The sequence below is a fragment of the Eriocheir sinensis genome, chromosome 26, assembly GCF_024679095.1.
Source record: "Eriocheir sinensis breed Jianghai 21 chromosome 26, ASM2467909v1, whole genome shotgun sequence".
NCBI classification, from domain to species: Eukaryota; Metazoa; Arthropoda; class Malacostraca; order Decapoda; family Varunidae; genus Eriocheir; species Eriocheir sinensis.
In genome coordinates, this window is record NC_066534.1 from 1,274,030 (window position 1) to 1,297,834 (window position 23,805).

General features: G+C 44.2%; 1 protein-coding gene across 1 annotated transcript in view; it reads left to right on the plus strand.

Moving 5' to 3' along the window:
- LOC127003883 (X-ray repair cross-complementing protein 5-like) overlaps positions 1-23,371 on the plus strand; it is a 47,224-nt gene extending 23,853 nt beyond the window's left edge. The window contains exons 7-11 of the mRNA XM_050870990.1: positions 2,405-2,529; positions 12,061-12,221; positions 15,397-15,624; positions 17,483-17,619; positions 21,970-23,371. Coding sequence (XP_050726947.1) covers positions 2,405-2,529; positions 12,061-12,221; positions 15,397-15,624; positions 17,483-17,619; positions 21,970-21,984 — 666 coding nt within the window. The 3' untranslated portion in view covers positions 21,985-23,371. The remainder of the gene's footprint in view (positions 1-2,404; positions 2,530-12,060; positions 12,222-15,396; positions 15,625-17,482; positions 17,620-21,969) is intronic.
- The last annotated feature ends 434 nt before the right edge of the window (positions 23,372-23,805 follow it).

The window sequence follows — 23,805 nt, forward strand, 5'->3', positions numbered from 1 at the left end:
CACGAGGATGCCACGTTTGATGGGCATTGGGCAATCTTGGTCTTGACTTTCAGGGACCATATACCTATACTTTCAAGTAGAAATAAATGTTGATTAATTTCAGTCAGTCATGTTATGTTTCAGTATAGTTATTCTTACACCGAAAACAAAAAGGCATTTACATTAAACTCACACCTCACCCTTCCTCCCTCCCTTCCTCATATATCTCACCTATAGATGAATATGAGATGAATTTAATAAGAGTTGCTCAGTTGATGCAAATACGGCTGGAGATTTAAATGTAATGGTTAACAGTTTTAAAGACAGAGAAAGCAGAAGGTGAATGAATTGCAAGTGCTCACGAGTAGTATTGTGGAGCGACAACACTGGATTGCAAAACACTTATCAGAACCTAACTAGGGATAAATACAATATATGCAAGGTCCCTCCCTACCCATAGCTACTTGTAGTATAAGGAGAGAGAGAGAGAGAGAGAGAGAGAGAGAGAAGAGAAAAGAGAAGAGAAGAGGAAGGAGAGAAAGCGAGATCGAGTGAGAGCTATCTATAAACTACTTTAAATAAACAATCTATAAAGCTACTTACAAAAATTCAAAGTAGTACAATAAAGTGGAGAGAGAGAGGAGAGGCTGGAGAGGAGAGAGCGACATCATTGAGGTGGCAGGAGCAGTTGAACCAGCCAGCCAATCAGGGTAGAGTGAGACGCGCGTCGGTCTACCTGTGCAGCAGAAAATAACTCCAGCCTACCCGTTCTAGTACCCCCTCTGGTTCATGGGCACGAGTCCACTCCGTGAACGTTTGTTGAGGGAGTGGGCACGCTGCACCAAAACCATCCCCGTGAAATACTGGCTCAAGTATACTCCCAGAAGTCTGCTTACCCTCCCAATATTCAGGTTTTTCTCTCAGGTTACTCAATTAGTCTCTTGTAGTCTCATACAAGGGGCGACCTGCTATTTTATCATTTTGAGCAAATTAGGTTTTAACCCTTTCATTGCTAAGCGCTCGCAACGAGACTATCCCCTCAGGCGCGCTCGGGCACCCCAGCAGGGGAAGGGGATCTCTTTTAACCGCTGTATCTCAAAAACTATTCATCTCAGTTACAAAACAAAACACCATTGGAAAGAGGAGGCCAAGATCTATACGATTTGGTAATGTAAACCTCTCCTGCAAGAGTACAGGCACATTCAGGGGGTGTTGCCTGTGAAGACGTACATTTATATGTGCGCGACGGCCAGCCGTAAGGCAACTACTGTAGATCTCTTGATGATGGGGTGCTGGCAGGGCAGTATTGCCAACTGCTAATTTACAACTATTTGGTCAAAGAATCAGTCATGTGATAGGTGAAGCTGTGCAAAAATGCCGCAATATTGGGCAAGAACATCCACCAGTTGCTCGTCTGTAGATTTTCGCTCGGCTGACATGATTTTCCACCAAATTTAGTGAAGAACACACTCAATTGGCAATCCTGTGTTGTGAGAATTAGTGTTGAAACACTCATACGCAGGAGATTCAAGTGCAGCTGGAGCTCGCAGCGAGCGTTTAGCACCACCAGCAAATGCGTCTAACGCTTGCTGCCAGCGTTTAGCAATGAAAGGGTTAACCCTCTCGTGCACTGTAAGTTTCCAATAAGTTTCTGTTCCACTCACCCTCAGGCCCGACCGGCCTTTTTTTGCCGCCGCAATACTCTACATTGCCGGTTGTATTTTACCCTCACAGATATATCGTGCCCCAGTAAGTTTGGTATCAATGGCTTCATAAAGACTTGCACTAGAACATGTGCAAGTGAAAATAAAGGAAAATATCTTTATAAACAATACAAACTTGTTTCAAGTCTCTGTATAAAGTATTGTAGACAATAAATCCTCAGTACCAACTCTTCCCCACTCGCTAGCTCAAAATTTTGTGGGCCAACTTTTTTAGCCAAATAAATGTTTTGAAGCGGAATTTAGTGAGGATTCTTATGGTATCCTCAAAATCCTCATATGCCTATTAGTTCCTGAGTTACACCAAGAAAACTGTTTTTTTCCTCCCGTCAGAGTTGGCTAACAAATAAAAACTGCTCAAAGCTCCTCATCTACGCTCCTTAGAAAGGTTGCCATGTGTTACCATTAAGAAACTTATCCTAACAAATGACGCTCCAAATTTGACGCACTTTCACCAAAAACCTAATTTTTAATCAATTTTTTAAAACTTTTATGACACGTTTTGCGTCATCATGTGCCAGGACCTTTTACCCTTGATGACACGAAACATGTCATCATGCGTGAGAGGGTTAAGGCAGCTCTTTCCTTGACCTGCTAATAACAATTTGATTGGTTTGGTCACCATGCAGTCTTATGTATCCCCTAAGATGCATAACACAGCAGGATCATTGTGAGGTGTTAATTTTCTTAATTCTCTTTGTCAGGAGATCTTGCAGCCACCCGAGAGAGTACGCGAGGCACAAGGCCGAGTGGCAGAGGACCTGAAGAAGCTGTTCCCCTTGAAGGCCGCCAGCTCCGTGGCTAAGAGGGCCAGGAATGTGTTTCAAGTGTGAGTGCCGAACTTGTGCCACTACTGTTGGTGAAGCTTTTCTCTCACTATCTTGTGTCATGAGGTACGTAGGATGGGAAGGGGTCCTCTGGATTTGATATCATAGGGTGAGCTAGATGACACCCCCAGCATATGCCCCCAGTGATTGATTGATCTTTGTGGCTCCCTTCTCTCCTTTGTGTATGTCTTCGGGGGCTTCGTGGTGCAGTGGTTAGCACACTCACCTCACAACCGAGAGAGCCCGGGTTCAATTCCCGGGCGGAGTGGAAACATTTGGGCGGCTTTTCCAATACCCTACGCCCCTGTCCACCCAGCAGTGAATGGGTACCAGGTATTAATCGGGGGTTGTGTCCCGTCTCCTGGGGTCTGTTCCGTTCTCCTATAATTCCTTCCCCTTCTGTCTCTCTCCGGCATGTAACCACAGATGTTGCGCCCACTAAACCAAACTTTACAACTTTTCCCCTTCTCCTATAATTCCTTCCCCTTCTGTCTCTCTCTGGCATATGACCACAGATGTTGCACCCACTAAACCAAACTTTACAACTTTTTCCCTTCTCCTATAATTCCTTCCCCTTCTGTCTCTCTCTGGCATATGACCACAGATGTTGCGCCCACTAAACCAAACTTTCCAACTTTTTCCCTTCTCCTATAATTCCTTCCCCTTCTGTCTCTCTCTGGCATATAACCACAGATGTTGTGCCGATTAAACCAAACTTTCCAACTTTTCCCCTTCTATAATTCCTTCCCCTTCTGTCTCTTTCCGGCATATGACCACAGATGTTGCGCCCACTAAACCAAACTTTCCAACTTTTTCCCGTCTCCTACAATTCCTTCCCCTTCTGTCTCTCTCCGGCATATGACCACAGATGTTGCGCCCACTAAACAAAACTTTACAACTTTTTCCCTTCTCCTATAATTCCTTCCCCTTCTGTCTCTCTCTGGCATATGACCACAGATGTTGCACCCACTAAACCAAACTTTACAACTTTTTCCATTCTCCTATAATTCCTTCCCCTTCTGTCTCTCTCTGGCATATGACCACAGATGTTGCGCCCACTAAACCAAGCTTTCCAACTTTTTCCCTTCTCCTATAATTCCTTCCCCTTCTGTCTCTCTCTGGCATATAACCACAGATGTTGTGCCGATTAAACCAAACTTTCCAACTTTTCCCCTTCTATAATTCCTTCCCCTTCTGTCTCTCTCCGGCATATGACCACAGATGTTGCGCCCACTAAACCAAACTTTCCAACTTTTTCCCGTCTCCTACAATTCCTTCCCCTTCTGTCTCTCTCCGGCATATGACCACAGATGTTGCGCCCACTAAACCAAACTTTACAACTTTTTCCCTTCTATAATTCCTTCCCCTTCTGTCTCTTTGGCATATGACCACAGATGTTGTGCCGACTAAACCAGACTTTCCAACTGTTCCTTCTATAATTCCTTCCCTTCTGTCTCTCTGGCATATGACCACAGATGTTGCCACTAAACAAAACTTTCCAGCTGTTCCTTCTCCTATAATTCCTTCCCTTCTGTCTCTCTCCGCATATGACCACAGATGTTGCCCACTAAACCAAACTTTCCAACTTTTCCGTCTCCTACAAGTCCTTCCCCTTCTGTCTCTCTCCGGCATATGACCACAGATGTTGCGCCCACTAAACAAAACTTGACAACTTTTTCCCTTCTCCTATAATTCCTTCCCCTTCTGTCTCTCTGGCATATGACCACAGATGTTGCACCCACTAAACCAAACTTTACAACTTTTCCATTCTCCTATAATTCCTTCCCTTCTGTCTCTCTCTGGCATATGACCACAGATGTTGCCCCACTAAACCAAGCTTTCCAACTTTTCCTTCTCCTATAATTCCTTCCCCTTCTGTCTCTCTCCGGCATATAACCATAAATGTTTTGCCGACTAAACCAAACTTTCCAACTTTTCCTTCTATAATTCCTTCCCTTCTGTCTCTCTCCGCATATGACCACAGATGTTGCCCACTAAACCAAACTTTCCAACTTTTTCCCCTCCTACAATTCCTTCCCTTCTGTCTCTCTCCGCATATGACCACAGATGTTGCCCACTAAACCAAACTTTACAACTTTTTCCCTTCTCCTATAATTCCTTCCCCTTCTGTCTCTCTCTGACATATGACCACAGATGTTGCGCCGACTAAACCAAACTTTCCAACTTTTCCCTTCTCCTATAATTCCTTCCCCTTCTGTCTCTCTGGCATATGACCACAGATGTTGCGCCGATTAAACCAAACTTTCCAACTTTTCCCCTTCTATAATTCCTTCCCCTTCTGTCTCTCTCCGGCATATGACCACAGATGTTGCGCCCACTAAACCAAACTTTCCAACTTTTTCCCTCCTATAATTCCTTCCCCTTCTGTCTCTCTCCGGCATATGACCACAGATGTTGCGCCCACTAAACCAAACTTTACAACTTTTTCCCTTCTCCTAAAATTGCTTCCCCTTCTGTCTCTCTGGCATATGACCACAGATGTTGCGCCGACTAAACCAAACTTTCCAACTTTTTCCCTTCTATAATTCCTTCCCCTTCTGTCTCTCTCTGGCATATGACCACAGATGTTGTGCCGACTAAACCAGACTTTCCAACTGTTCCCTTCTATAATTCCTTCCCCTTCTGTCTCTCTCTGGCATATGACCACAGATGTTGCGCCCACTAAACAAAACTTTCCAGCTGTTCCCTTCTCCTATAATTCCTTCCCCTTCTGTCTCTCTCCAGCATATGACCACAGATGTTGCGCCGACTAAACCAGACTTTCCAACTTTTCCCCTTCTATAATTCCTTCCCCTTCTGTCTCTCTCCGGCATATGACCACAGATGTTGTGCCCACTAAATCAAACTTTCCAACTTTTTCCCTTCTATAATTCCTTCCCCTTCTGTCTCTCTCCGGCATATGACCACAGATGTTGCGCCCACTAAACCAAACTTTACAACTTTTTCCCTTCTCCTAAAATTGCTTCCCCTTCTGTCTCTCTGGCATATGACCACAGATGTTGCGCCGACTAAACCAAACTTTCCAACTTTTCCCTTCTATAATTCCTTCCCCTTCTGTCTCTCTGGCATATGACCACAGATGTTGTGCCGACTAAACCAGACTTTCCAACTGTTCCCTTCTATAATTCCTTCCCCTTCTGTCTCTCTCTGGCATATGACCACAGATGTTGCGCCCACTAAACAAAACTTTCCAGCTGTTCCCTTCTCCTATAATTCCTTCCCCTTCTGTCTCTCTCCGGCATATGACCACAGATGTTGCGCCCACTAAACCAAACTTTCCAACTTTTTCCCGTCTCCTACAATTCCTTCCCCTTCTGTCTCTCTCTGGCATATGACCACAGATGTTGCGCCCACTAAACAAAACTTTACAACTTTTTCCCTTCTCCTATAATTCCTTCCCCTTCTGTCTCTCTCTGGCATATGACCACAGATGTTGCACCCACTAAACCAAACTTTACAACTTTTTCCATTCTCCTATAATTCCTTCCCCTTCTGTCTCTCTCTGGCATATGACCACAGATGTTGCGCCCACTAAACCAAGCTTTCCAACTTTTTCCCTTCTCCTATAATTCCTTCCCCTTCTGTCTCTCTCTGGCATATAACCACAGATGTTGTGCCGATTAAACAAAACTTTCCAACTTTTCCCCTTCTATAATTCCTTCCCCTTCTGTCTCTCTCCGGCATATGACCACAGATGTTGCGCCCACTAAACCAAACTGTCCAACTTTTTCCGTCTCCTACAATTCCTTCCCTTCTGTCTCTCTCCGGCATATGACCACAGATGTTGCGCCCACTAAACCAAACTTTACAACTTTTTCCCTTCTATAATTCCTTCCCCTTCTGTCTCTTTGGCATATGACCACAGATGTTGTGCCGACTAAACCAGACTTTCCAACTGTTCCCTTCTATAATTCCTTCCCCTTCTGTCTCTCTGGCATATGACCACAGATGTTGCGCCCACTAAACAAAACTTTCCAGCTGTTCCCTTCTCCTATAATTCCTTCCCCTTCTGTCTCTCTCCGGCATATGACCACAGATGTTGCGCCCACTAAACCAAACTTTCCAACTTTTTCCCGTCTCCTACAATTCCTTCCCCTTCTGTCTCTCTCCGGCATATGACCACAGATGTTGCGCCCACTAAACAAAACTTTACAACTTTTTCCCTTCTCCTATAATTCCTTCCCCTTCTGTCTCTCTGGCATATGACCACAGATGTTGCACCCACTAAACCAAACTTTACAACTTTTTCCATTCTCCTATAATTCCTTCCCCTTCTGTCTCTCTCTGGCATATGACCACAGATGTTGCGCCCACTAAACCAAGCTTTCCAACTTTTTCCCTTCTCCTATAATTCCTTCCCCTTCTGTCTCTCTCTGGCATATAACCACAGATGTTGTGCCGATTAAACCAAACTTTCCAACTTTTCCCCTTCTATAATTCCTTCCCCTTCTGTCTCTCTCCGGCATATGACCACAGATGTTGCGCCCACTAAACCAAACTTTCCAACTTTTTCCCGTCTCCTACAATTCCTTCCCCTTCTGTCTCTCTCCGGCATATGACCACAGATGTTGCGCCCACTAAACCAAACTTTACAACTTTTTCCCTTCTCCTATAATTCCTTCCCCTTCTGTCTCTCTCTGACATATGACCACAGATGTTGCGCCGACTAAACCAAACTTTCCAACTTTTCCCTTCTCCTATAATTCCTTCCCCTTCTGTCTCTCTGGCATATGACCACAGATGTTGCGCCGATTAAACCAAACTTTCCAACTTTTCCCCTTCTATAATTCCTTCCCCTTCTGTCTCTCTCCGGCATATGACCACAGATGTTGCGCCCACTAAACCAAACTTTCCAACTTTTTCCCTTCTATAATTCCTTCCCCTTCTGTCTCTCTCCGGCATATGACCACAGATGTTGCGCCCACTAAACCAAACTTTACAACTTTTTCCCTTCTCCTAAAATTGCTTCCCCTTCTGTCTCTCTGGCATATGACCACAGATGTTGCGCCGACTAAACCAAACTTTCCAACTTTTTCCCTTCTATAATTCCTTCCCCTTCTGTCTCTCTGGCATATGACCACAGATGTTGTGCCGACTAAACCAGACTTTCCAACTGTTCCCTTCTATAATTCCTTCCCCTTCTGTCTCTCTCTGGCATATGACCACAGATGTTGCGCCCACTAAACAAAACTTTCCAGCTGTTCCCTTCTCCTATAATTCCTTCCCCTTCTGTCTCTCTCCAGCATATGACCACAGATGTTGCGCCGACTAAACCAGACTTTCCAACTTTTCCCCTTCTATAATTCCTTCCCCTTCTGTCTCTCTCCGGCATATGACCACAGATGTTGTGCCCACTAAACAAAACTTTCCAACTTTTCCTTCTATAATTCCTTCCCTTCTGTCTCTCTGGCATATGACCACAGATGTTGTGCCGACTAAACCAAACTTTCCAACTGTTCCTTCTATAATTCCTTCCCTTCTGTCTCTCTGGCATATGACCACAGATGTTGCCCACTAAACAAAACTTTCCAGCTTTTCCTTCTCCTATAATTCCTTCCCCTTCTGTCTCTCCGGCATATGACCACAGATGTTGCCCACTAAACCAAACTTTCCAACTTTTTCCTTCTCCTATAATTCCTTCCCTTCTGTCTCTCTCTGGCATATGACCACAGATGTTGCCCACTAAACAAAACTTTCCAACTTTTCCTTCTCCTATAATTCCTTCCCTTCTGTCTCTCTCTGGCATATGACCACAGATGTTGCACCTAAACCAAACTTTCCAACTTTTTCCCTTCTATAATTCCTTCCCCTTCTGTCTCTCTCTGGCATATGACCACAGATGTTGTGCCCACTAAACCAAACTTTCCAACTTTTCCCCTTCTATAATTCCTTCCTCTTCTGTCTCTCTCCGGCATATGACCACAGATGTTGCGCCCACTAAACCAAACTTTCCAACTTTTTCCCTTCTCCTATAATTCCTTCCCCTTCTGTCTCTCTCCGGCATATGACCACAGATGTTGCGCCCACTAAACAAAACTTTCCAACTGTTCCCTTCTCCTATAATTCCTTCCCCTTCTGTCTCTCTCTGGCATATGACCACAGATGTTGCGCTGACTAAACCAAACTTTCCAACTTTTTCCCTTCTCCTATAATTCCTTCCCCTTCTGTTTCTCTGGCATATGACCACAGATGTTGCACCGACTAAACCAAACTTTACAACTTTTCCCCTTCTATAATTTCTTCCCCTTCTGTCTCTCTCCGGCATATGACCAAAGATGTTGCGCCCACTAAACAAAACTTTCCAAATTTTTCCCTTCTTCTATTATTCCTTCCCCTTCTGTCTCTCTCAGTCATATGACCACAGATGTTGCACCCACTAAACAAAACTTTCCAACTTTTTCCCTTCTATAATTCCTTCCCCTTCTGTCTCTCTCTGGCATATGACCACAGATGTTGCGCCCACTAAACCAAACTTTACAACTTTTTCCCTCCTCCTATAATTCCTTCCCCTTCTGTCTCTCTCTGGCATATGACCACAGATGTTGTGCCGACTAAACCAAACTTTCCAACTTTTTCCCTTCTATAATTCCTTCCCCTTCTGTCTCTCTGGCATATGACCACAGATGTTGCCCATTAAACCAAACTTTCCAACTTTTCCCTTCTATAATTCCTTCCCCTTTTGTCTCTCTCCGGCATATGACCACAGATGTTGCGCCCACTAAACCAAACTTTCCAACTTTTTCCCTCCTATAATTCCTTCCCCTTCTGTCTCTCTCCGGCATATGACCACAGATGTTGCGCCCACTAAACCAAACTTTACAACTTTTTCCCTACTAAAATACCTTCCCCGTCTGTCTATAAACCGCATATGACCACAGATGTTGCGCCGACTAAACCAAACTTTCCAACTTTTTCCCTTCTATAATTCCTTCCCCTTCTGTCTCTCTGGCATATGACCACAGATGTTGTGCCGACTAAACCAGACTTTCCAACTGTTCCCTTCTATAATTCCTTCCCCTTCTGTCTCTCTCTGGCATATGACCACAGATGTTGCGCCCACTAAACAAAACTTTCCAGCTGTTCCCTTCTCCTATAATTCCTTCCCCTTCTGTCTCTCTCCAGCATATGACCACAGATGTTGCGCCGACTAAACCAGACTTTCCAACTTTTCCCCTTCTATAATTCCTTCCCCTTCTGTCTCTCTCCGGCATATGACCACAGATGTTGTGCCCACTAAATCAAACTTTCCAACTTTTTCCCTTCTATAATTCCTTCCCCTTCTGTCTCTCTCCGGCATATGACCACAGATGTTGCGCCCACTAAACCAAACTTTACAACTTTTTCCCTTCTCCTATACTTCCTTCCCCTTCTGTCTCTCTCTCTGGCATATGAACACAGATGTTGCGCCCACTAAACCAAACTTAACAACTTTTCCTTCTATAATTCCTTCCTTCTGTCTCTCTCTGGCATATGACCACAGATGTTGTGCCGACTAAACCAGACTTTCCAACTGTTCCCTTCTATAATTCCTTCCCCTTCTGTCTCTCTCTGGCATATGACCACAGATGTTGCGCCCACTAAACAAAACTTTCCAGCTGTTCCCTTCTCCTATAATTCCTTCCCCTTCTGTCTCTCTCCGGCATATGACCACAGATGTTGCGCCCACTAAACCAAACTTTCCAACTTTTTCCCGTCTCCTACAATTCCTTCCCCTTCTGTCTCTCTCTGGCATATGACCACAGATGTTGCGCCCACTAAACAAAACTTTACAACTTTTTCCCTTCTCCTATAATTCCTTCCCCTTCTGTCTCTCTCTGGCATATGACCACAGATGTTGCACCCACTAAACCAAACTTTACAACTTTTTCCATTCTCCTATAATTCCTTCCCCTTCTGTCTCTCTCTGGCATATGACCACAGATGTTGTGCCCACTAAACCAAGCTTTCCAACTTTTTCCCTTCTCCTATAATTCCTTCCCCTTCTGTCTCTCTCTGGCATATAACCACAGATGTTGTGCCGATTAAACCAAACTTTCCAACTTTTCCCCTTCTATAATTCCTTCCCCTTCTGTCTCTCTCCGGCATATGACCACAGATGTTGCGCCCACTAAACCAAACTTTCCAACTTTTTCCCGTCTCCTACAATTCCTTCCCCTTCTGTCTCTCTCCGGCATATGACCACAGATGTTGCACCCACTAAACCAAACTTTCCAACTTTTTCCCGTCTCCTACAATTCCTTCCCCTTCTGTCTCTCTCCGGCATATGACCACAGATGTTGCGCCCACTAAACCAAACTTTACAACTTTTTCCTTCTCCTATAATTCCTTCCCTTCTGTCTCTCTCTGTGACATATGACCACAGATGTTGCGCCGACTAAACCAAACTTTCCAACTTTTGCCGTCTCCTATAATGCCTTCCCCTTCTGTCTCTCTGGCATATGACCACAGATGTTGCGCCGATTAAACCAAACTTTCCAACTTTTCCCCTTCTATAATTCCTTCCCCTTCTGTCTCTCTCCGGCATATGACCACAGATGTTGCGCCCACTAAACCAAACTTTCCAACTTTTTCCCTCCTATAATTCCTTCCCCTTCTGTCTCTCTCCGGCATATGACCACAGATGTTGCGCCCACTAAACCAAACTTTACAACTTTTTCCCTTCTCCTAAAATTGCTTCCCCTTCTGTCTCTCTGGCATATGACCACAGATGTTGCGCCGACTAAACCAAACTTTCCAACTTTTTCCCTTCTATAATTCCTTCCCCTTCTGTCTCTCTCTGGCATATGACCACAGATGTGCCCACTAAACCAGACTTTCCAACTGTTCCTTCTATAATTCCTTCCCTTCTGTCTCTCTCTGGCATATGACCACAGATGTTGCCCACTAAACAAAACTTTCCAGCTGTTCCTTCTCCTATAATTCCTTCCCCTTCTGTCTCTCTCCGCATAGGACCACAGATGTTGCGCCCACTAAATCAGACTTTCCAACTGTTCCCTTCTCCTATAATTCCTTCCCCTTCTGTCTCTCTCCGGCATATGACCACAGATGTTGCGCCCACTAAACAAAACTTTCCAACTGTTCCCTTCTCCTATAATTCCTTCCCCTTCTGTCTCTCTCCGGCATATGACCACAGATGTTGCGCCCACTAAACAAAACTTTCCAACTGTTCCCTTCTCCTATAATTCCTTCCCCTTCTGTCTCTCTCTGACATATGACCACAGATGTTGTGCCCACTAAACCAAACTTTCCAACTGTTCCCTTCTCCTATAATTCCTTCCCCTTCTGTCTCTCTCCGGCATATGACCACAGATGTTGCGCCCACTAAACAAAACTTTCCAACTGTTCCCTTCTCCTATAATTCCTTCCCCTTCTGTCTCTCTCTGGCAGTAAAAAAGCTCATAAGACATTCTTCCTTTGCCGTAAAAAAAATATTCTGTTCCTGTTAAAAAAGAATGGAGTGTCCAGAAGAGAGGGTCAGTTGCTAACTTCTGCCTGCTTGTTCCGCCTCTCAGTGAGGACAAGGCTGAGGACGGAGGCGAGAAAAGAGCCAAGGTTGACGACTCCCTCAGTGCCGGTGACCTGGTGCAGCACCGGGTGACTTGCGTGACCTCCGCCACTCCAGTCCACGACTTCATGACACTGTTACGGAGAGAAGCCCCGGACTTTGATGACAGTAAGTCTCTTGTGTGTGGTGTAGTAACAAACACAGTAAGATCCATCTATCTATCTATCTATATCGCCGACACCTTGCTCCAGGGAGTGGCTGCGGCAGAAGTGTCTCCATCTCTCCCTGTTCTGACACTCCCTCCTGCTACTTCCAACTCTCTTGCTCCAATACTCAGTCACCCTGTTGATCCACTTCACAACAGTGGTCTTCCCCTGACACCCCCTCCCTCAATCCTTCCCTCATACACTCTCTTCACAAATTCATTCTCCCCCATTCTCGTCACATGTCCAAAGCATTCCCCTGCATTAAGTGGACCCTACATGATAAGTATTATTGGCACAATATATTGACTCATTTTTATTGTGCAATATTTGTCTCCCCAAGACAGCTCTATATTATTGCGCAATATCAGCAATCGTGTGAAGGATTTCAGAGAGACATCATGACGGACATTGGTGTTGCTTTAATCGGAATTGCACGATATTACCCTCCCTCACACTACTCGATATATTCGTATTGTGCAATAAAATATCAAACTCTTTTTGATGTCTTCAATATATTGTGTCCTTCTTCAATACCGCCCCTTCAATGTCAAAAATAACACCCCCTTCCTCAATCCTTCCTTCACACACTCTCTTCACAAATTCATTCTCCCCCATTCTCATCATGTGTCCAAACCATCTCAGTGCACCACGCTTCACCCACTCCACCACTCCACACTCCACTCCTATCGCCGTCACACCCACACCAAACCGCTCATGCACGCTTCCATTACTTTCTCCGTCCCATCCTGACACACCACATGCACCTCTCATACAGCCGTCCCTCGCCATGTTGCGGTCTCACTGGATCGTGTATTTTTAAATTGTGTAAATCTAATTTTGTATCCTGGATTTTTCGCTATATCGCGGGCCTTGGCTCCAGCCTGCTCTTGTTTACCCTTCGAAACATTGGAATCATCATCAGACTTTACTGAATCATTTTCATGCTGCAGAGTTTTAATTTTCTCTGCAACTTCATGGATTACATTAAACTTCTCACAGTCATCCAACTCCTGAGTAATTTGTTCATTACACCGAGGATCAGCTCCAATCAATTCCTCACAAGCACTGTAAAACTCTTCAAACCTTGTATCCATAACTTTTGTACATTCCTGTAATTCATTAGTACAACTTGACCCCTGTACTGTGGCATAGATACTGTTTGCTGCCCTCTTCCAAGCACGCTTATTTGTTGAACACATACTCTTGTGCTCCTGAATTGTGTACTCTTTGCCTTTCTCTGTGTTTTCGTTCTTACGCCGCGGCTGCCTCATCCACCTGCTGGGTCACCCTCAATAACTGTGGCATCCTCATTAGAACTCATTGTAAGAAGATTGTTACTTATTATGACCTAAGTGAATCCTTATGTAACGCTAAGTTTACGTCTTACTTCTTGAATGCCGGTGACCTTGTAAACCTTGTAAACCTCATTAGAACTCACTGTAAGAAGATTTTTACTTATTGTGACCTAAGTGAATCTTTGTGACGCCGAGTTTACTTCTTACTTCTTGAATGCCGGTGACTTAGAGAACCTGGAAACCCCTTACTTGCAGGTGATGAGTGGATGTAGACAGGTTGTAAGTGCTTGCTTGGAGTGTTGCCTCACCCGTCCATGGAAACAGTGAAGTGACCAGTGTGAAGTTACTTACATGGTAGGCTTTTTTTTATTTTTATTTTTTTATATTTTTTTACGCCTATACCACCGGTAGGCTTGCTTGAGGGGCCTGGATGGTAGTCGGCCCCAGCCCATCATGGCGCAGGCAAGTGTTTATAGTGGCGCCATCTTCTCTTGGCTCATGCTGCCCCCCGGAACTCCTTCTTGATTCACTTGGACGGTTTCCTCTAGAGTCCGGGTTGATGGGTGGTCTTCAGGACAGCATGTGGGTAGTTTTAAGCCACTCGGCGGTGACTGAAAAATCCCAGGTGGTAGCGTGGGGATTTGAACCCACGCTGTCCATCACGCAGTGAATGTGGGCCCAGCACGCTACCACTCAGCCACCGCCTACCCCTAAGGTTCATTGGAGTTGACTGCAGATCGTTGGTAGTTACTGCAGGTCACTGTAGAGCCGTGCTTCCTTATCACTGCAGCTTAATTATAGCTGCAGAGCCCATGGAGTTTCACTGAAGTGGACATGGAACAGTCACCCTTGGTTTACACAGACATGCCAGACATGCATGGGCTGCCACCAGGACATGGAAACTTCGTTGTTATAATTTTCCTTTATTCCTATGATGTGGTTTTGGACAAAGAGTCCTCCATTTTGTGCGCCGTACATGCTGTGAAACTGTGGGTAAAGAAAGTGCTGCTGCCTCACTGATACATATTCTGGCTCTTTGCACGGAAGCCTAAGTCATATATTGTTGCATTCATTGCTTAAACTATTCTTGACACTCTTATACATGTATGTGAACACTACATAGCTTAACATTGTGTTACAACATAGAAATACTAGCAAAAGATACTGACCTCCAGCGCCACGGATTGAATCACCGCACCATATCGCTGAATACACATTTCATCCACTTATGAACGACAGACCCGCTGCCCGCGTAACCCAAACAAACGAACGTCGGCTGCTGCGTGTAAGCGTTCTTAACGGCACCTACGTTGCCTTCTAATAGCACCATACAGGTTTACCCTTATGGCACCATACAAATTCCTTACATATTAATATTTTACGTAATAACAATGAGGTATAATGAGGTAGTACATCGACACCACAGTTACAGTAAATGTTATGGAAAATAGCCAAGTGTTCCCCCCGACCCCTTCCCTTCTTAGGGGTTGGGTTGGTAGCTTTTGCAAACACCTCTACATGGAAATCTAGATGACTGAAGCAGTTTTACGCATATTAGTGTGTTTATACTTATTTTCAATGTATAATCACAAATAAAACAGTTGATTGAATGGTAAATATATAGGTATAGTCGTGTGCATGGCGTGATTGGTGACCCGTGTTTCCACCCTCCTCCGCTTCACGCAGTCACACGTGCCCGCCGCTACATCACCTCTGCCCTTCACTCCCATCATGTCAAGCCTGTAATGGGCCCTGTAATGAAGTTCACCAAACTTTGCTATCTTATGACTGATTTATTTTACAGTGACTATAGTTTAATCCTTTGTTTTTCTCATCCTACAGTCTGTAAGCAGATGGGGAAGGTGGCGCTGGCCCTCCTGAACGGCCTGCTGTGCCCTCTCAGTGCCGGGATGGCTGACAACACCATGGAAAAGCTGCTGCAGTGCCTCAAGGCCTTCCGGCAGGAGTCGCGTAGCATCAACCCGGCCACTTACAACTCCTTCCTCCCTGACCTCAAGGAGTTAGTCACCCAACACTCACAAAATGCTGTCTGGGAAAAGTTGAAGGAGGGTGAGTGTTGTGTTTTGATGTTTTGAGTTTGTGTTGTCCTGTTTCCATTTTTCCCTTGGGTTGGTTCATGTTCTCAACTCTAACTATCTCTGCTTCCATTAACCCGGTGGTGGTTGTAGCAGCGGGGATCATGTTTCTTAATGGTCCCTCCAAGCGAGAAAAATGAGAAAAAATCACCCTCACACAAACCATTTCATAATATATATCAAAGCATTTGTGATCAGATTATGTATCATCTATTTTGGGGGGTAAATATCATGGTACAAATTTGGCCCATCGCTGCTACACGGTGAAGCCACAAATTTGGCCCATCGCTGCTACACGGTAAAGCCACAAATTTGACCTGTCGCTGCTACACGGTAAAGCCACAAATTTGGCCCATCACTGCTACCAGGTTAAAGAAAGGTCTCGGCAGCTACTGACAGCAATCTCTACTCTGTTCCCTCCTTCTATCTCTATCCTAAGAGTATGCCAAGTATCAGGGATGAGAGAGAATGGGATTTTGTGGGCATTTGTATTATTTCTATTGGTCAGTACTAGCTGTGTCTGCAACCGAACAGTGACTTGGCCGTTACTGTAAGTGTGAATACTCCCATTAGTGATTTGTGACCAGATCATTAATGGACTGTGACTTAATCATGACCACTGGGGCTTCGTGGTGCAGTGGTTAGCACACTCAGCTCACAACCGAAAGAGCCCGGGTTCGATTCCCGGTTGGAGTGGAAAGATTTGGATGGCTTTTCCGATACCCTACGCCCGTCCACCCAGCAGTGAATAGGTACCAGGTATTAATCGGGGGTTGTGTCCTGTCTCCTGGGGTCTGTTCCCTTCTATAATTCCTTCCCCTACTGTCTCTCTCTGGCATATGAAGATAGATGTTGCGCCCACTAAACAAAACTTTCCAACTTTTTCCCTTCTCCTATAATTCCTTCCCGTTCTGTCTCTCTCCGGCATATGACCACAGATGTTGCGCCCACTAAACCAAACTTTCCAACTTTGTAAATATCTTTGGCAGAATGAAATTACTTGGGAACTTTAGGAATATGCCCCAAGTATCCAGAATGACCACATATCCTGCACCTCTTATGCCCCATTCACACTATGCCAACTCTGGGCCACGACAACCCATCGACTTTTAGGCCCCCTTCACTCTGTGTCGATTCAGTATCCGGCGATCGTTTCTAGACTTCTTTCCGACCATGTGCAACCTTTTCACATCAGTACTCACACCCAAGACTCGTGAACCCTGAGTCGCTTGACTGTCGTGGCCCAGAGTCAGCACAGTGTGAACAGGGCCTTACTCCCCTCTGTTGCTGGATGGTAGGAATTTTACTGTAGTTGGTTTTTGCCTTCCAGCTTCTACAGGTAACTCTCGATTTATGTGAGTATTGCGTCCTTGAAGAGGTCGCGTAAATCAAAAACAATGTAAATCCAACAAGAGGTAGGTTTGTACCTTTATTGCCTACTGTATCACTCTGACTCCTCTCCCTCTCGTGGTTCCTCCTCTGGCTGCCTTCCCCTCGTGGTAGCACGAGGGTGTTGTTGTTGAGCAGCGTGGGTACTGTATTGTTGTTCAAGTGGTGCATGGGAAGAACTGAGCTCAGCTGTGTGGCCATGTGAGTCCAGTTGCGTGAGACATCTGGTGGACACTCCATAAAATATCGCGTATAAGTGAAAAAAAACGTGTAAATTAAACATTTATTTGGATTTTGGACCACGCGTTATTTAAAAAAACGCGTAAATCGAGAGTTACCTGTATGCATGCTGTTGAATAGAATGTACCCTTTCACAATGTTTCTCATGACCTCTTAACTTTGTCTTCACTTCCCTTGACCTTTTTTTTCGTGTGTGTGTTCAGGCAGCCTTGGCTTGATTACCAGTGAGGAAAGTGTCCGGAGCAGCGTGGGGACAGAGGAGGCCGCGGCCTTCCTGCGGCTGGGCCAGGAAGCAGCAGCAGCAGCCGTTGGTGACATGCCGGATGACATGCACGATATGGTAAGTAGACCTGACCCGAACGTGTCAAAGCAGCGCGAAACACTGACATGTACACTCATCGTCAGAGGCAGTCATGGCCTTGGCTTGAGTGATGAACAGATTTACTCGGAGTTATTCATTTAGTATTTAATTTTGAACAATAACTGAAAAGGCAGAATGATTGAATCACTGATTCTGATGACTGATACCGATTGACTGATTGAGTCCGATTCACTGAAAAAAAATAAAAATATGTGATCATGCCGCGCTGCAAATGTGTTCAATAATTTTCTAAGTACCACAAAAAGTACCTCAGGATTTTTTAGTGCGGTCCGCAGTAGTGCGCTATTTTCAGAAAGTTTGCGATAGTGCAGTACCTTTTTTGTGATGCAGTACTACCATACTACCGCACTAAGTACCGCACTTGCCCACCTCTGACTATAGTATCAAGTCCATAATTTGAGTAACGGCAGCACAAGCCACAACAGCCCTTACTTTTGCAAACAGCGCCATGTGGATACAGGGTGACTGGTTTGTTTACATCGTAGATAGAGGCAGCCGGCCTTGGTTGTGTGTGATGCACAGCCCCATTCCTATTGTTTTCCACTCTGAGTGCTCTCGTCTTGCTGCGTACAAAGGGAACCCCCACTGAAGTTTTCGACTTGTACAAACAGGATGCTCGTAAACCAAGACATTTTACTTTTTTTCTTGTAAAGTAAGGCACTCAAATTGAGCCATTACTTTGTTTATTTTTATTTATTTTTTTACACTGTGGCCTATTGCGCCGGTAGGCTTCTTCCCGGTGGATCCTGATGGTCGGCCCAAGGCTTCTTCCCGGTGGGGCCTGATGGTTGGCCCAAGGCTTCTTCCCGGTGGGGCCTAATGGTCGGCCCAAGGCTTCTTCCCGGTGGGGCCTAATGGTCGGCCCAGCCCGTTCTGGTGCAGGCGAGTGTTTATAGTGGCGCCATCTTGCATTGGCTCGTGCTGCCCTCCCAGAGCTCATCTTTAATCCTAGAATCTAGAGTCTGGGTTGATAGGTGGTCTTCTGGACAGCATGTGGGTAGTTTTAAGCCACTCAGCAGAGGCTGAAAAATCCCAGCTTGGTGGCACTTGGCGGGGATTGAACTCGCCTCGTCCTGAACACGGCGCCATCACACTATCCATTCAGCCACCGCCTCCCCCTGTAAATATGTTTGGTTGATTAAAAGTAAAAAATTCGGGAACTTTGGAAATGTACCCCAAGTATCCGCAATTTCTGCTTCTCCAGCTTCTCCACGGGTTTTAGTGTATTACTAGCTTTAGTGTCCTGGTTGTAAGTGTGAGCGGTTGTGAGTTACATGCTCACAACCGAGAGAGCCCGGGTTTGATTCCCGGGCGGAGTGGAAAAATTTGGGCGGCTTTTCCAATACCCTATGCCCCTGTCCACCCAGCAGTGTACCAGGTATTAATCGGGGGTTGTGTCCCATCTCATGGGGTCTGTTCCCTTCTCCTATAATTCCTTCCCCTTCTCTCTCTCTCCGGCATATGACCACAGGTGTTGCGCCGACTAAACCAAACTTTACAACTTGTAGTTACATACATCATAACTGTGAACTGCCTGTATTACTTGGCTCATCTGTTACACAAGATATACAGCTTTATTGACACTGTTAGATTGAGCAGGGATTGAGCATGAGTCTCAGTTCTCCATAGGGCAAAAAATGGTTAGGCCAAGTAGAAAGCAGAAAATAAAATTTCACTTATTATTTCAACTTACTACATATTACTGCAGATGATAGAGGGATAACATTTAACCCCTCAGCGACACAAAAGTTTTTCTTGGGTGATCTCCCATGACGCAAAAATCATCGAAAAGTACACTTAACCTGGTGGTAGCAGCGGGGATCATGCGAGAAAAATGAAAAAAAATCACCCCTCACACAAACCATTTCATAATATATATCAAAGGATTTGAGATCAAATTATGTATCATCTATTTTGGGGGGTAAATATCATGGCACAAATTTGGCCTGTCGCTGCTACACGGTGAAGCCACAAAATTGGCCCGTCGCTGCTACCTGGTTAAAAACTGAGAAAAGTCATAAAAGATGTTTTATAGAAAATTTTCTGGTGCACCCTGCTGTGAAATCCGTTTCTTTCTAGGTTGCCGTATTTGGCTGGAATTCCATGATTCCCGAAAAATTCCAACTTTTACTGGTGCGACGTACAGAAAAAAATATTGAAGAAAAGTTGCTCATTTTATCACGATGGATTTTGAAAAATATAGTTTATAATCTTTGACCTGGAAATTTACTGGCTATAGAGAGCCAAAGTTGTGGTGAAACTCCATAGATAATTTTGGTAAATTTTTGAAGTATTTTTCATTCTGGAATGAATCTTATTGAATAAAAGTTGTAGAAAATGATTTGTGTAACTCAACTGTGAAATCAGTTTATGATTTGGACTGACCGTTTGGCTGGAATTCCAACATTTTGCTGGTCTAACATACAGGAAAATTTATTGAAGAAACGTTACTCATTTTATCGCGATGGAGAAGAAAATGTTTGTTTTTCATTCTGGAAATAATTTCATTGAATAAAAGTTGTAGAAAATCACCCGTATAACTCAACTGTGAAATCAGATTATGATTTGGACTGACCGTTTGGCTGGAATTCCATGATTCCCAAAAATTCCAAGTTTTTACTGGTGCACCGTACAGGAAAATATATATGAAAAGTTGCTCATTTTATCGCGATTGAGTCTGAAAAATATAGTTTATAATCTTTGACTGGGAAAATTACTGCCTACAGAGCCAAATTTGCAGTGAAACTCAAAATAAAAAAGTTTGTTTTTCATTCTGGAAATAATTTCATTGAATAAAAGTTGTAGAAAATCACCCGTATAACTCAACTGTGAAATCAGATTATGATTTGGACTGACCATTTGGCTGGAATTCCATGATTCCCAAAAATTCCAAGTTTTTACTGGTGCGACCTACAGGAAAAATATATAAGAAAAGTTGCTCATTTCATCGTGATGGAGTCTGAAAAATATAGTATATAATCTTTGACTGGGAAAATTACTGCCTACAGAGCCAAATTTGCAGTGAAACTCAAAAACATAATTTTTGTATTTTTTCATTCTGGAATGAATCTCCTTGAATAAAAGTTGTAGAAAATCATCCGTATAATTCAACTGTGAAATCAGATTATCACTATAGCAGCGATAACAGCCATTGTTAACAATCAAAACAAACAAAATGACTGTGAAAGCGGCCCTTAGGACCGACACATACATTGTTATGCGCGCCGTTCAATTTCCAGAGAGCTTCTCGTTTTCCGGCGCTGGTGTCATGCTCGTCGCCTACGTTAGAAAGTGTTATACGACACCAATGTTATAGTCGTTGCTAAGGGGTTGATAATTAATAGGGTGATCAATATCAGGAACCCGTGTAGAGTAGCTTAAAGTTTTGCATATCGTCACCTTCGTAAACAAAGCGCCTCAGTCGTTATTTTATGCTTTTCAGGAAATTGGAAAAGAACTGTCATCATCTCATTTGGCTTAACCCGGGGATCATGTTTCTTAATGGTCCCTCCAAGCGAGAAAAATGAGACAAAACACCCCTCACACAAACCATTTCATAATATATATCAAAGCATTTGAGATCAGATTATGTATCATGTATTTTGGGGGGTTTATATCATGGCACAAATTTGGCCCGTCGCTGCTACACGGTAAAGCCACAAATTTGCCCCATCACTGCTACATGGTAAAGCCACAAATTTGGCCTGTCGCTGCTACACAGTAAAGCCACAAATTTGGCCAGTCGCTGCTACATGGTAAAGCCACAAATTTGGCCCGTCACTGCTACACGGTAAAGCCACAAATTTGGCCCATCACTGCTACATGGTAAAGCCACAAATTTGGCCCATCACTGCTACACAGTAAAGCCACAAATTTGGCCCGTTGCCGCTACACGGTAAAGCCACAAATTTGGCCAGTCGCTGCTACATGGTAAAGCCACAAATTTGGCCCGTCGCTGCTACACGGTAAAGCCACAAATTTGGCCCATCACTGCTACATGGTATGCCACAAATTTGGCCCATCGCTGCTACACGGTAAAGCCACAAATTTGGCCCATCGCTGCTACCGGGTTAAGGTTTAGGCAGAAATGAAAAGGCCGATTCTAGAACACTCGAGCCTTGAATGACGAAGGCAACTATACAAATATGGGCGTCACGTGTTGAAAAATTGATGTAGACAAAAACCTGGAAACTGCTGAAAAATGACTTAGGCGACTATTTGATGAGGGTGACGATATGCTTCATGCTGCATATACCTGATTGACCTGGTTGAAGGTCTGAGTCAACTAAATTTTCTCTTTCCTTGCAGCTGGACGACCTGTAATCACCACCACCACCACCTTGCAGGGTCAGCAGCTAGAGGCACTACCAGTAATGAGTCTAAAAGTGTTATGATGTTCCTGAGGTGTGAAGAGTTAGCCGATGAATCATGCAAGCTGTGTATTTGTCAGTCTGTGCAGCCTTCCAAACCATGAATTACTTGATTTATTGTTACAGTATTTCATCTTTATTTCCCAGTGTGGCCTTATCCTGATATATAAAGACAGATTAGAATGATGTATTGGTCATGTACACTCTTGACAGCTGTATTTGTCAGTCTGTGCAGCCTTCCAAACCATGAAGTATTTGATTTAGGTTTGGAAGTACTTGATTTATTGTTACAGTATTTCATCTTGATTCACTCATGTCCCAGTGTGGCCTTATCCTGATATATAAATACAGATTAGAATGATGTGTAACTTTTGGACATGTACACTCTTGACAGCTGAGATTAGAATGATGTGTAAGTATTGGATATGTACACTCTTGACAGCTGAGATTGATGTCAGGCTCACCAAGAAGTAAAGTAAACTGCCTTTTCTATTAATGTTTGCTCATCAAGGGGACTCTGTTTGTTTATTTTTTTACAACAAAGGAGACAGCTCAAGGGCACAAAAAAAGGAAACAGTAATAAAAAAAAAATCCCGCTACTCGCTGCTCCTAAAAAAGAGGTGGCCGAAAGAGGTGTCCTGATGCCCTCCTCTTGAAAGAGTTCAAGTCGTAGGCAGTAAAACCCCAGCCGTCCAGCCCTCAAGTATCCAGAAGCCCCAAGTATCCAGCAGAAAAATGGCCAGTCAATAATATATTCTAGAGAATCCTAGAAAAAAGATAAAAAATTAGAAATGTCCGACTGGCAAAAGACTTGAAATACTAAAGTTCCTCAGTACAGTGACTCTCTTCAGGGTAAGTATATTCATACGTACTTGTAATCAGGAGATGCATATCTGAGTGCATACTACTTGTGTAAACACATTTGGTTGAATGAAATTACATGGGAAGCTTAACCTGTCCGCTGTGATTGGCACGGATTTGGCCCTCACTGGCAGCCTGGTAACATACACTTCCAGGTCTTTCTCTACCTCTGTGGTGGATAGTGGAGTGTTTCCCATGTGGTATTGGTGTGCTGGATATCCCTTCCCAAGGTGCAGGACTTTACATTTTTCTTCACTGAATTGTAGCAGCCACTATTTGTTCCATTCCTGTAGCTTGGTGATGTCTTCTGGTATGAAATCTGCAGTCAAGGGGTTAAGTGTACCCCAAGTATCCTAGATTTGTGCTTATCTGGGACTTCTGAATCCTCTGTTGCCAGATAGTAGGGGTTTACTGTATATCACTTCTTTTCCTTTGATGGCCTCTCATGGATCTCCATAATAAAAGTAATAATAAAAAGCTTTGTAAACAATTATTCAATATCAAATCCTACAAAATTACTGACAAGTCTTATTTGTTACTTTGTGGGGTCCTCATGTTTCCTCTTGTGCAGTAAGGGCCGCTTTCACAGTTTTTTGGTTTGTTTTGATCATTACCAACGGTGGCGATCGCTGCTATAGTATTTCCATGTGAAACTGGCCGATGGGGTAGTGGCGGCTGCGGGGTTAGCCAGCCCCGCACCTTGCCACACACTCTCAACACCTCTCGCTTCCTCTGCAGCCGCCACTACCCCATCGGCCAGTTTCACGTGGAAAACTATAGCATCAATCGCCACCATTGGTAACGATCAAAACATACAAAACGACTGTGAAAGCAGCCCTAAGTGAAGGCCTAAAGAGTATTTCCAGAACATTATGGCTCCACCCACCACTGGTCATCACAGCAAAGCCACCAA